The sequence below is a fragment of the Vulpes vulpes genome, chromosome 7 (genome assembly GCF_048418805.1).
Source record: "Vulpes vulpes isolate BD-2025 chromosome 7, VulVul3, whole genome shotgun sequence".
Lineage (NCBI taxonomy): Eukaryota > Metazoa > Chordata > Mammalia > Carnivora > Canidae > Vulpes > Vulpes vulpes.
Window position 1 is genome coordinate 88,726,525 of NC_132786.1, and position 13,152 is coordinate 88,739,676.

The following is a 13,152-nucleotide window of genomic DNA, read 5'->3' on the forward strand; positions in this document are numbered from 1 at the left end:
TAAACAGCACAGGAACCACCTTGTTCTGAAGCAAAGGAGGACTTCTGGTATCTGGCTTTCATTTTACATAGTTCTTAACTAGAATTTGTAATCTGAGTAAATACATTTAGGAAGATGGTTCCCTTTTACCCTAATCTCTACTACATTGAAAACAAGAATGTAGCTATGTAATATTTCAGAGATGGGTAGTATTCTGTGAAAAGTGTAAGGTTGCACAGTTTAACTGGGTAATCCAGACAAAATAAGGCATATGTGTACCATGGTGGATGCTGTTTGTTTTCAGAGATTTGTTAAGACAGTTAAGAACAAAAACTTTTCTGGCTTATTTTGCTCTCTTAAGGCCTTTAAAAAAAATAGGGTGATTAGGATTGATCAATTTTCAGATTATTGTTGTTTATTTCTGAAGATTATTTTAGAAAGAAAAAGTACAAATTGCCTTGATTAATCTCTAGGCATTATAGGCTCTTCTGTACAAGCTCTTGCCAGTTTTGAAACAACACTGAAACATCATTAATATTCAGAAAGCACTTAATTTTATACCTCTGTCCTAATTAAATGACTTGTACAATTTGAAATCCTATTTACTTTTTATCATAGAGAATAATATGTCCTGATTTATGATTACCTACTAATTTTGATTCCTTTTCTCATGAAAATTAATGTTCTCTAGAAGAAAATTGTGTTATTTCAACAGAGAACAGGGAACACAAACATTAACATAGATAATCTTACTTGTGTATCTTTGCAACAACATGGTATAAGAGATCCATAAGCTACAAAGAGCTTTATAAAGCTGAAGGAACCTAAACAACAACAAACACAACCAACAACTGAAGGAATCTAAGGATCTTAATATAAAAGAAAGGACATAAAGCATTCCATCTTAAAGATGCTTTATTTCCTTTCACGTTGTTTGTCTTCTGTTTGCCATTGGTAAAATGAGGTTTTCTAGCAACCTATATACTTTTCCTCTTGAGCATTTATAGGCTTTAGTAGCAACTGTCTGTTTTGCTTTTTATTGCCATGGTTATCCGAGGTAAGTATTTAGCTAATATTACAGTACACTGTATTTTTCCTTTATGTCCTTGAGGAAATCAATATATTCTACAGACTTTGTGTTTACACTTTGCCCAAGTAGGTAAGGTAAAACTGAGCTCATTATAGGTGTTCAAGAAATAGCTGTTAGTTGATTGATGTCATCTTTTCTACAAAGAAAATAATGCCAATATTAAATAATTTCCTCCAAGTTGCTAATTATTCCCTTATAAGATGCTCAGGCATGTTTTATTCCTGGTCTGGTATATTTGAAGCAGATTATACATCATCTAAAATATATTAGTTTTTTTGAATTCCAGCAAGGTAGGTGTTTAATATAAATTGATTGTTTGAAATTTACCCCCGGGCAATACTTATGTTTCAGTTTTTGAGCTTATATTTAATTTTGAGGAAGTTTATTCTGCCACAATAAGTTCTAAGGCTCACCGTGCTAGGATAGAATCCTCTTATCTGCTAATATTGGCATTGTGGGCTCTGTGCAGTTGGAGATGGCTCTGGGGGTTGCATTTTTGTAACTTCACTCTGGACCAAGGGCTTCTAAATGCTGATGCATAGAGACTACACAGAATCACAAAAATCAGTCTGGGAGAGACACAGGGATCTGTGTTTGTCAGGACTTTGTGAGTTCAAGGGATTTTTTGTTTTGTTTGGTGGGGGGGGGGGATTTGTTTTGTTTTGTTTTTAGTTTCACAGATGATTCCAACTGACTTTGTGTGGGGGCCATTGCTCCAAACCAGAAATGGGCAAAAATTCAGTACACCCTTATCACATGCCAGGCACATGCATTCGACTGCATATGTGATCTTGTTGTGTTTTTTTTAATTATTATTTCTTTCATCATGATAACTATACTGTTTAATTCCCATTTCCTGTTTTCCTTATCCCCCAACCACCTTGCCTCTGGTAACGATCAGTTTGTTTTTTATAGTTAAGAGTCTGTTTCTTGATTTGTCTGTCTGTCTCTCATTCTCTTCTTTGCTTGTTTCTTTTGTTTCTTAAATTCCATATATGAGAGAGATCATATGGTATTTGTCTTTCTCGGACTGACTTATGTAGCTCAGTATTATATTCTCTGGCTCCATCTATTTTGTTGCAGATGGCAAGATTTCATTCTCTTTTATGGCTGAATAATATTTCAGTATGTATAGATACCACATCTTCTTTATCCATTAATCTATACACAGACACTTGGGCTACTTCATAGTTTTGCTATTGTAAATAATGCTACTATAAACATAGGGGTGCACGTATACCTTTGAATTAGTGTTGTTGTATTCTTTTGGCAAATACACAGTAGTTTAATGAATTTCAAGCCATATTGCAATAATGACTTTTCTCTTAAACCTGGGAGCCTTACCATTCCACTTAGGAGAATACACTCTAAGTTATATTTGTTTCTAAAAGTTATAAGCCAGTGTCCATCAACAAATGACTGAATAAAGAAGATGTAGTCTATGTGTATGTGTATATATCTCCACTGTAATGTTATTCAGCCATGAGGAAGAAGGATATCCTGACATTTGTAACAACAAGGATCAGTCTTGAAGGCATTAGGCTAAGTGAAATAAGTGAGGCAGAGAAAGACAAATATTTTTTTAAAAAAAGACAAATATTGTATGATAGTACTTGTATGTGGGTTCTAAAAAGAAATCATAAAAACATAAAAACATATGTTTGAAATCATAAAACATAATGTTTTATGTTTATGTTCAAACATAATGTTGAGATCATAAAAACAATAGCGTGCTGGTGGTTACCAGGGGTTGGAGGGTGGAGCAAATTGGAGTTGGTCAAAAGACACATACTACCAGTTATAAGATGAGTAACTTCTAGGGATCTAATGTATTGCATTTTGATTATACTTAATAATACATAATACTGTATTGTATATTTAGAAGCTGCTAAGAGGGTAAATCTCAACTGTTATCACTACAAAAAAATAATTATGTGGTGGGGTACAAGTATTAACTAAATGCTGTGGTGGCATCATTGGCAATATATAAAGATATCAAATCAACTCCTGTGACACTATGTCAAAATTATATCTCAATAGAGCTAGAAAGTAAAATAAAAGTTGAGTGATGAAAGAGTAATATGTACTGAGATATTCAGTACAAGTAAGTTGCTAATACTAAATACTTTGATTTTCCCCACGACCAAAAGATTTACAATTTTGAACTGTTTAGTAATTGATAATCCAGGTGCATTTTGTTTGTGTAAGATGGGAACTTAGTAACTAATGTCTTCTCTGTATTAATATATTGGCTTTGACTTTAATCAGTTGACATGTGAAATACTAGTTTTTTGCCTTATAAAAAGTGTTTAAGGGAGAAGATATTCTGGGTGTACAAGAGTAAAATCTGAAATAATGTGGTTAAGTTTAGTCTACATGTTTACCAAAACACTATTTAAATTGTGAAGCAATTTAAAGCACTATTTAAAGTGAAGCATTTGTAGCCTATTTTTTTATTGAAGTATAGTTGATATATTAGTTTCAGTTGGACAACATAGTGATTCAACATTTATATACATAATGAAATGATTACCAGAACAAGTGTAGCTACCTTCTGTCACCAAAAATAGTTATTACAGTATTATTAACTGTATTCCCTGTGTAGTACTCTACATCCCTATGACTTATTTATTTTATAACTGGAAGTCTGTACCTCTTATTTCCAATAGTTTTAATCCTAGAAACTTGGAAGAATAAATCATGTAGTGAAATATTCTCTTTGTGAAACCTTTGAGGGAAAATTATTTATTAGTATCCAAAAAAATAAAATAAGAAGTACTTAAAAGCTGGTATTCACTTTTGTTCTCATCTTATTTCTCCTCCCCTCTCCCCAAAGCAGATTGCCAAACTGAGGCAGCAACTACAACGTAGTAAACAGAGTAGTCGGCACACTAAGGAGAAAGATCGTCAGTCACCTCTTCATGGCAACCATATAACAATCAATCACACTCAGGTAGGCTAATTTCTTGTCCACATTTGAATAATTCCTTTTAAAGAGTTCATTATAAAGGAGGAATCCATTATTTTAGGATTAAAAATTAATAATATAAATCCCTAGCTCTACTAAATTACTACTACTTGTTAAATTGTTGCAAGAAGTTTTCTCCTCCTCCATGTATGTCATTTTCTCTTAATAATAGACATAACAGAGTGTAGTCGTCTTAAGGATGATTGATACTAAAATCCTAGCTCGTTCATGTATTAAGCAACTATGGGCATGATCTCATTTAGTCTTCCCAATAATACCCATTTATATTTTTTTATATATACTTATCCTATTTTACATAAGAAATTGTGGATTAAAGTTCTGTTGGGGGTCTTTTCCCTCTTCCCTCCCCCAGGAACATATATTTCCTGTGGAATAAGTTTGGGAAATGCTGTTTTAGACCAAATTCACTTAAAATATTGATATAAATTTTAGCAAATCAAATACAGTAGTATAGAAAAAGAAACCCAATTAGTGAATCAAAACAAATCTAGTCAGGGTGTTTCAGAAACAGAAGGATGATTCAGCATTAAGAGAGGTGTTAGTTTAGTTAATTGCCTCAGAAAGTCAAAGTAGAATAACACTTGATAAAAACTCAGTTTTCCTATGCGATAAAAACATAACTGGGTAAAAATAGGACACTTCCTAATGTGACTAACTGCAAATGTAGGGAGATCTTAACAATAAAATAGTGAAAGCATTTCTGTTAAAAATCAAGTCATTGATGCACATAATTATTGATATTACTTGCTAATAGTTTAGAGGCTCTAGACAGAGCAGTAAGAGAAGGAAACAGTATCTGCATATGATGTGATTATTTATTTAGAAAATGAGAGTGAATGAACTAGACCATTAAAACTGATAGGATAACCAATACCAAGTGTTGGTGAGGATGTGGCTCAACTAGAACAGACATACGTTGTTAATGGGAACACAGAATGGTACCACCACTTTGGAAAACAGTTTGGCGTTTTCTTAAGAAGTTAATAAATGTACACTGAACATGGAACCCCCAAATTCCACTCTTTGATATCTAGCCAAGAGAAATAAAAACGTCCATACCAAGACTTCTACATCAGTGTTCATGGAGGCATTATTTCAAATATCTATCAGTTGGTGAATGGATAAAACAATAATTCATAACATCCATGCAATACTCTTCAGCAGTAAAGAGGAAGGAACTACTGATACTTACAAGAACATGGTTGAATCTCAAAAACATCATGCTAAGTGAAAGAAGTCAGAAGCAAAAGGCTACATAGTATATGTTTTGTTACATTAAATTCCTGAAAAGGCAAAATTATAGAGACAAGGCGTTATCTTTTCTTCTTAATCTGGTAGAAACAATGTATTATTCTTATAGCTTTTGATTTCAAGCACCTTTTTTTGTCAGAACCCAGGGCATCTATGGAAGACCTCTGACCTAACAAAAAAGACTTAAGCAGATGTTTCTAATTTATATTGAATTTTTGGGATTGTAGTTAGGTGTAAAAATAATTTTCTGCCATACAGATTGCAGTATTTGTAGGTGATGTATGAAGTATAGAATGTGCTTTAAAATAAGAACAGAAGAAAAATGGATATTTAGATGAAGCAAAATTGGCAGACGTTGGTAATTTTTGAAGCTGAATAATGTGCACCTGAGAGTTCATTATGGTACAGTGTTTAATTATGTTTATGATTATAATTTTTTTAAAAGATTTTATTTATTTATTCATGACAGACACACAGAGAGGGAGAGAGAGAGGCAGAGACACAGGCAGAGGGAGAAGCAGGCTCCATGCAGGGAGCCCGATGTGGGACTTGATCCCAGGTCTCCAGGATCTGGCCCTGGGCTGAAGGCAGCGCTAAACCGCTGAGCCACCCGGGCTGCCCCTATAATTTATAATTTATAATTTATAATTTATAATTATAACAAAAAGAAACTGAGAACTTCGTGAGATGATTAGATAAAATGTAAACATAGAAATCGGTAGTTTTCTTTCATACGAATGAAGGTAAACCACTGAACCCTCTATGTAGAATACTTCTAGCACTGAATGTGTGGGAAGTTTTCCCATACCAACCAACTCTCCCGACACCAACTGAGCATCTTAGAATTTAGTTACAACGCTGACTACTAGAAATTGGCACGGACCCCACAGTTAAGGGCTTAGCCGCACAAGACTGCCCCTCCCCCCCCCCCCCCCCCCCCCAGGATGCCATTTTCAAGTCTCAGATTGTCATCTGTACTTCTGACCATCTGGAATTCCCAACAACCACTTCAGGCTCAATAATTTGCTATAATGGTTTCAGAACTCAGGGAATCACTTATGTTTACTGCTTTGTTATAAGGATATAATAAAGGGTACAGATGAACAGATAAAGAGGTACATAGGGCAAGGTCTAGAAAGGTCGCAAGTGCAGGGTCTTCTGCTCCCATGAAGTTGGGGTGCTGCCATCCTTTTGGCACGTAGATACATTTTCACCAGCCTGGAAGTTCTCTGAACCCATGTTTAGAGATTTTTGTGAAGGCTTTATTTATCACATTGGCATGATCTACTATTAACTCACCAGCCCCTCTGCCCTCTCCAGAGGATGATGTGTGCGGCTGGGAATCCCAAGCCTATAATCATAGCTTGATCTTTCTGTTGACTAGTCCCCATCCTGAAGCTATCAAGGAGCCCATCAAGAGTCACCTCATTAGAATAGAGGACTCTTTCCTTCTATCACTCAGGACATTTTGAGGGATTTAGGGGCTCTGGGTCCCATTCCAGGGTCAGAAACAAAATATTGGAACAAAAGATGCTCCTAGCATACCTGTCATTGAAGAAATGACAAGAATTTTAGGAAATATGTGTCAGGAACTAGGACAGGCGCCAAATTAATGTTTCTTGTTATGTTACAACTCTTAATAACATGTTAGCATATATAAGAAAAATACTAAATGCCTCGAATTAGACTTAAAAGAAATATGCTAATTATAAGACTTTATTGAGAATATGAAATAGAAAATCGAGACCTAAATGGGAAATCTCAACACATTCATGTATAGGAAGGGAAGACTCAATATTTTTCGAATAGCAATTTCCCCAAAATTAATGTGCAGATTGAGTTCCAACGGAATTTTAAGAGGAATTGTTTTGTTACTTGAAAAGTTGTTCTCAAGGGTCATATGGAAAACTAATGCCAATTAATAGAAAAGAAAACTTGAAAAGGCTTTTCCTATAAGATAGCAACATGTACTATAAAATATCAGCAATTAAAGTCAAGCTTTGTGTAGGGATTATCTGTTAAGAAGGAAATGAAATCAGAATCAAATCAAATATAGAAATCCATAAGAAAATCAAATATAGAATCATAAGGGTTGGCAGTTTGATTACTCTGGTAGGTAAAAACAAAACAAAACAAAACAAAAAACAAACAAAAAAAACACTACCTCACACCATACACAAAAGTAAATCATGTTAGATTAAATATTTAAATATGAAAGACCATAAAAGTACTGAAAGAAAGATATCTGCTACTAAAGCACATGCATGACAAAGTTACGTTAGTATGAAGACATCTCATGCATCAATAACAAAGGATCTTAGCAGGCAGCAGTTCACAGAGGGCAGAAGCACAGCAGGAAATATTATTCATGTGTTAATAATCAGCCCACCTGATTATGAATCCTATGTAACAACTTTAATCAATCAAAATAAGATGGTGATCATATATTGTTTTTATTTTTACTTGTTCATCTTGATTTTTCTTATTTCCTTTCTGTGGTCTAAGTTCCTTGAGCATCAAACATTTGTCTTACTCTTAACCATAGAGAACAAACTGATGGTCACCAGAGGGGAGGTGGGCAGATAAGTGAAACAGGTGACGAGGATGAAGAGTACACCTGCCTTGATGAGCACTGAGAAATGTAGAGAAGTGGTGAATCACCATACTGTACACCTGAAACTATTGTAACACTGTATGTTAACTCTACTGGAATTAGGAAAAAAAAAAAAAAGTCTTACCTTAGGCTTTCTGGTACCCTCTGTGACTGCTGTGAGAGGTGGTTAATTCTTGAGAACTTCCTCCAGAGGACTTTTGTAAACAACCTTAATGCTGTTAAGTGAGTGTTATTGAACTTAACATGATACATTGTTACCATTATTGAAATGGTTGACAAAATAGAAGTAAAAATACTAGAAGATAATTGTAACAGTGAAAGAAACAAATCTTTTAAATACTGGCATGGAGCTGTCCAGTAAAGCCACATGATCCAGTTAACTGACTTGATTTCGACTTTACTTTTTCAGTAAAAACAGCAAAGGGAGAGAGAATTAAACAGTGTAGAAGATTCTGTCTGCTGCCCTACTGAAAAAGTGTATATGTTATGCCATTAAATACCTTTACAGTTTGACATAAAGGATTATTTGGACTCTATAGAGTTTTTACCTTCTTACATGAGAACCTAAATTTCTGTATGTGAATCTGAATTTATAAATTGTATTTGAAGTGTTGAAATAACTCCATTCATTTGAGTTTCCATTTTCAGGTTTACTGTGCTCTTTGATTTCTTCTGTGTTTTTTGTTGTTGTTGCTGTTGTTTGTTTGGGTTTTTTTTTTTTTTACCACAGAGAATCTGACACCATCTTATCTTACATTTTGTAGGCTCCTGGATCAAGATCAGTCCCTATGCCGCTGTCAAATATATCCGTGCCAAAATCGTCTGTTTCGCGTGTTCCCTGCAATGTAGAAGGAATAAGTCCTGAGTTAGAAAAGGTATTCATTAAAGAAAATAACGGGAAGGAGGAAGTGTCCAAGGTAAGGTTATGTGCCGGGTTTGAATTCTCTTTTTTCCCTTTGATATTCAGAACTAGTCTTAAAAGTCCTTTTTTTGGTTACAGCCTTATTAGAGCTACTTTGCATACCTGTAACTTACCCCTGTGAAGTGTACGACTCTGTGGGGTTTGTAGTGTATTCACACTTGTGCAACCACCACCACAGTCCATTTTACAGCATTTTCATCACCCCAGAAAGAAACTCTGCATCCGTTAGCAATTAGCCCTCATTTCCTTCCAGTTACCCTAGCCGTCAGCAACCACTGATCTGTGTTCTCTATCTACAACTTAGCCTCTTCTAGACATTTCATAGAAGTGGAGTCATGCAATACTTGGCCTTTTGTGACTGTTTTCATTCAGCACAGTGTCTCTAAGGTTCCATCCATGTTGTAACATTTCTCAGTACTTCAGTCCTTTTTATTGCCAAATACTCAGTGTATGGATTTTTTTTTTTTTTTTTTTTTTAGGCACCCTCCTTTTTTTTTTTTTTTTTTAAATTTATGATAGTCACACAGAGAGAGAGAGAGAGGCAGAGGCACAGGCAGAGGGAGAAGCAGGCTCCACGCACCGGGAGCCTGACGTGGGATTCGATCCTGGGTCTCCAGGATCGCGCCCTGGGCCAAAGGCAGGCGCCAAACGGCTGCGCCACCCAGGGATCCCAGTGTATGGATTTTATTTAGCAGTTATCAGCTGATGAACATTGTCTCGTTCCTACTTTTTGGCTATTATGAATAATGCTGCTACGAAATTCATATACAAGATTTCATGCAAACATGTTTTTCCCTTGAGGATATACCTAGTTGTGAGACTACTGGTGTGGGAGCTCTTTTTTATTATAGCCATCCTGTTGGGTGTCCAGTCGTATCTCATCATGTAGCTATGCATTTCCTGAAGGCTAAAGATGCTAAGCATCTTTTCATGTACTATTGGCCATTTGTAGATCTTCTTTGGGAATTTGTCTATTTAAATGATCATTTACCCCATTTTGAAACTGGATTGTCTTTTTACTATTGTAGAAATGCTTTAATAAAGTGTTTATTTTCTAGATCAAAATTTTTATTAGATGTATGATTTGAAAATATCTCCCATTCTGTGGGTAGTCTTTTCATTCTAGTTTCTTAATGATGTCCTTTGAAACACTTTCAATTTTGATAAAGTTTGATTTATTGCTTTTCTTTTTTTAAAAAAAGATTTTATTGAGAGAGAGCATGAGTAGGGGGAAGGGCAGAGGGAGAGGGAGACACCCCACACACACACACACCCTCTGCTGAGCAGGGGGCCCTACATGGGGCTCCATCCTGGGATTCTGGATTGTGACCTGAGCCAAAAGCAGGTCTGCTTAACCAACTGAGCCACCCAGGCGCCCCTGTTGTGTTTTTGTTATTTGTATATTTGATGTCATATTTAGGAAACCATTGCCTAATCTTAAGGTCTTCTTAGATTTCTTGTTTTCTTCTAAGAGTTTTTAGTTTTAGCTTTTTCTTATAGTTAGGTCTTTGAACCATTTTGTTTTGCTTTGTTTTAAAGATTCTATTTATTCATGAGAGACAGAGAAAGGCAGAGACATAGGCAGAGGGAGAAGCAGGCTCCATGAAGGGAGCCTGATGTGGAACTCGATCCTGGCACTCCGGGATCACGCCCTGAGCCGAAGGTAGACGCTCAACTGCTGAGCCACCCAGGCATCCCTGAACCATTTTGAATTCGCCAAAAATGCTCTATAAATTACCTCTGTCCCAGAAAAGAAATCTGGATATTGCTGCATGTGAGCCTGTATTTGACCACATTTTAAATAATGTGCAGGTTTTGTGTGTGTGTGTGTGTGTGTGTGTGTGTGTGTGTGTGTGTGTGTGTGTGCAGGTTTTTAAACCGATTTAATTTCAAAATCCAAACAGTTCAGTTTTATATTTATAAAATTAAAAAGTAAGACTTTCAGCTCTCAGTATTGCTTGGCAAATATGAGCATTATGCATTATTTCTTGTATATCATTCCTGATATGTGTGTGTATTCTAATACATAGTGAATCATTTTATGAATATACCATAATTTGGAAATCCCCTGTTGACAGGCATTTAGATTGTTTTCAGTTTTTGTCATCATAAGTAGTGCTTTAGAAAACATTGTGTACTCTTGAAGATAATTTTCTGGCAGTGAAATTGCTGGATCAAAGCAATTTAGGTATGTTTTAAATTTTGATGAGTATTGCTAAAATTATCCTCCCAAAACGTTGTGCCATTTTACTCTTCCTAGATGGTCCATGTTAAAATTTTATCTTGTATTTATAATACTGTAAAGGAATTCTTTGGAAATTATGCCATCTCTTAGCTCTTGATCATTAAAATGTTTCCTTAATACATTAAGTAATGTTTAAAAGCCTTAATGTAAGTAAATTTTTCAAAAAATTTCACTTTAGTGAAAAACCTAATTTTTTGAGGATGAAAGAATATCACATATTTGCTGATTCCTTAAGAACTTCAAAATAAAACTGTACTAGGATATAAAACTTACTAACATAACCTTGAGAAAACAAAAGCACTAATTCACAAAGATATATGCACGGCTTTGCTTATTGCAGCATTATTAACAATAACCTCAATATAGCAACAACCTAAGTGTCCATTGATAGATGAATGGATAAAGATGTGTATTTACTATGTATAAACAATATATAAAATAAAATATATGAAAAGCATATATAGTTATATAATGTACACATACACAGTGGAATGTTACTCAGCCATAGAAAAGAATAAGATCTTGCCCATTTTTTCACAATGGGAACAGACCTAGGGAATATTATCCTGTGTGAAATCGAGAAAAACAAATATCATATGATTTCACCTATATGTGGAATCTAAAAAACAAAACAAATAAGCAAACAGAAACAGATCCATATATACAAATTGATGGTTGCTGGAGGGGAGGGGAGAGGAGGTGGGGGATGGGCAGAATGGGCAAAGGGGAGTAAGAGGTATATGCTTCTAGTTCTAGAACGAGTAAGTCACAGAGACGAAAGGTACAGCAGAGGAAATATAGTCGATGGTATTATAATAGCATTATATGGTGACACATGCTAGCTACATTTGTGGTGAGCATTTCATGATGCATAGAGTTGTCAATTCACTAAGTTGTACACCTGAAACTAATGTACACTGAGTGTCAGCTATACATAAATGAATAAATAAATAAATAAAAGTTTATGTAGTTCTGCTTTTTAAATAAATTGGATTTTAATTTTATAGTGGCCATTTCAGAATTACCCTAAGCTAACCCTCACACTTAAAACTAAAATACTAATTTTTAGAATTTTTTCCATTGGTAAGTAAGTGTGCCTCAAAGTTTTAATAAAATGTCACATTAATTGGGCAGCCCAGGTGGCTCAGCAGTTTAATGCCGCCTTCAGCCCAGGGCATGATCCTAGAGATCCGGAATCGAGTCCCACGTCGCTCCCTGCATGGAGCCTGCTTCTCCCTCTGCCTGTGTCTCTGCCTTTCTCTCTCTCTCTCTCTCTCTCTCTCTCTCTCTCTGTCTCATGAATAAATAAAATCTTTTTTTTTAAATGTCACATTAGTGAACCTGCCAGGAACTAAAAAAAGAAAATTGTCCTGTTAAGTATATTAGTGTTCTAAGCTTATATTTCCCCACTGTTATTTGTATAAATAGTAGATTTTTAAAATCTGTTTCATTCTTATAATTCTTACAACCTCCCTCCCAACAAAACAAAATTTGGTTAAGTAAATTGATATATATCACTGTTAGCAATTGAGAAAAAGAAATACAGAAAGATTGTGTTTATCAAATAGGACACAAATGAAAGATAACTCAAATTCTTAAGTATTTTACCTATAGATTTATACATCATTCTTTTATTGATTACCAATACTGACACTTTTATTAAAGTAACATTTTCCTTGACTTAAATGTCTAAATTTTAAGAAATAGTTCTGTTTGAAGCCCTCAAATATAGTTTTGAAAGTGACCTTTGCTCATGTGTTACCCTCGGAACTTCACACATCTTATACTGCTATGCAATTTTGTCCAAATAGCACCAGTGCCAGTGATTTATTCTTTGTTCATTCTAAGGTTTAGTGCAGAATTGTAATTAAAATCAATTTACTTAAATGAAAAAAAAAATTTAAGTAACATTTTCTTAACATTTGATCAAGTAAAATAATAGTCTTTTGGGACTTTTTTTTTTTTAAGATTTTATTCATGAGAGACATGGAGGAAGGGAGAGAGAGAGAGAGACAGACAGACAGACATAGGCAGAAGCAGGCTCCATGCAGGAAACCTGATG

The 13,152-nt window shown here is 34.9% G+C and overlaps 1 protein-coding gene across 2 annotated transcripts in view; it reads left to right on the forward strand.

Moving 5' to 3' along the window:
- Positions 1 to 13,152, forward strand: part of GLCCI1 (glucocorticoid induced 1) — a 101,489-nt gene that overhangs the window by 68,515 nt on the left and 19,822 nt on the right. Inside the window, exons 4-5 of one of the 2 annotated variants that reach the window (XM_072764394.1) lie at positions 3,906 to 4,022; positions 8,688 to 8,840. In XM_072764394.1, the coding sequence (XP_072620495.1) occupies positions 3,906 to 4,022; positions 8,688 to 8,840 (270 nt within the window). The remainder of the gene's footprint in view (positions 1 to 3,905; positions 4,023 to 8,687; positions 8,841 to 13,152) is intronic. The other variant, XM_072764395.1, reaches the window with a different exon arrangement.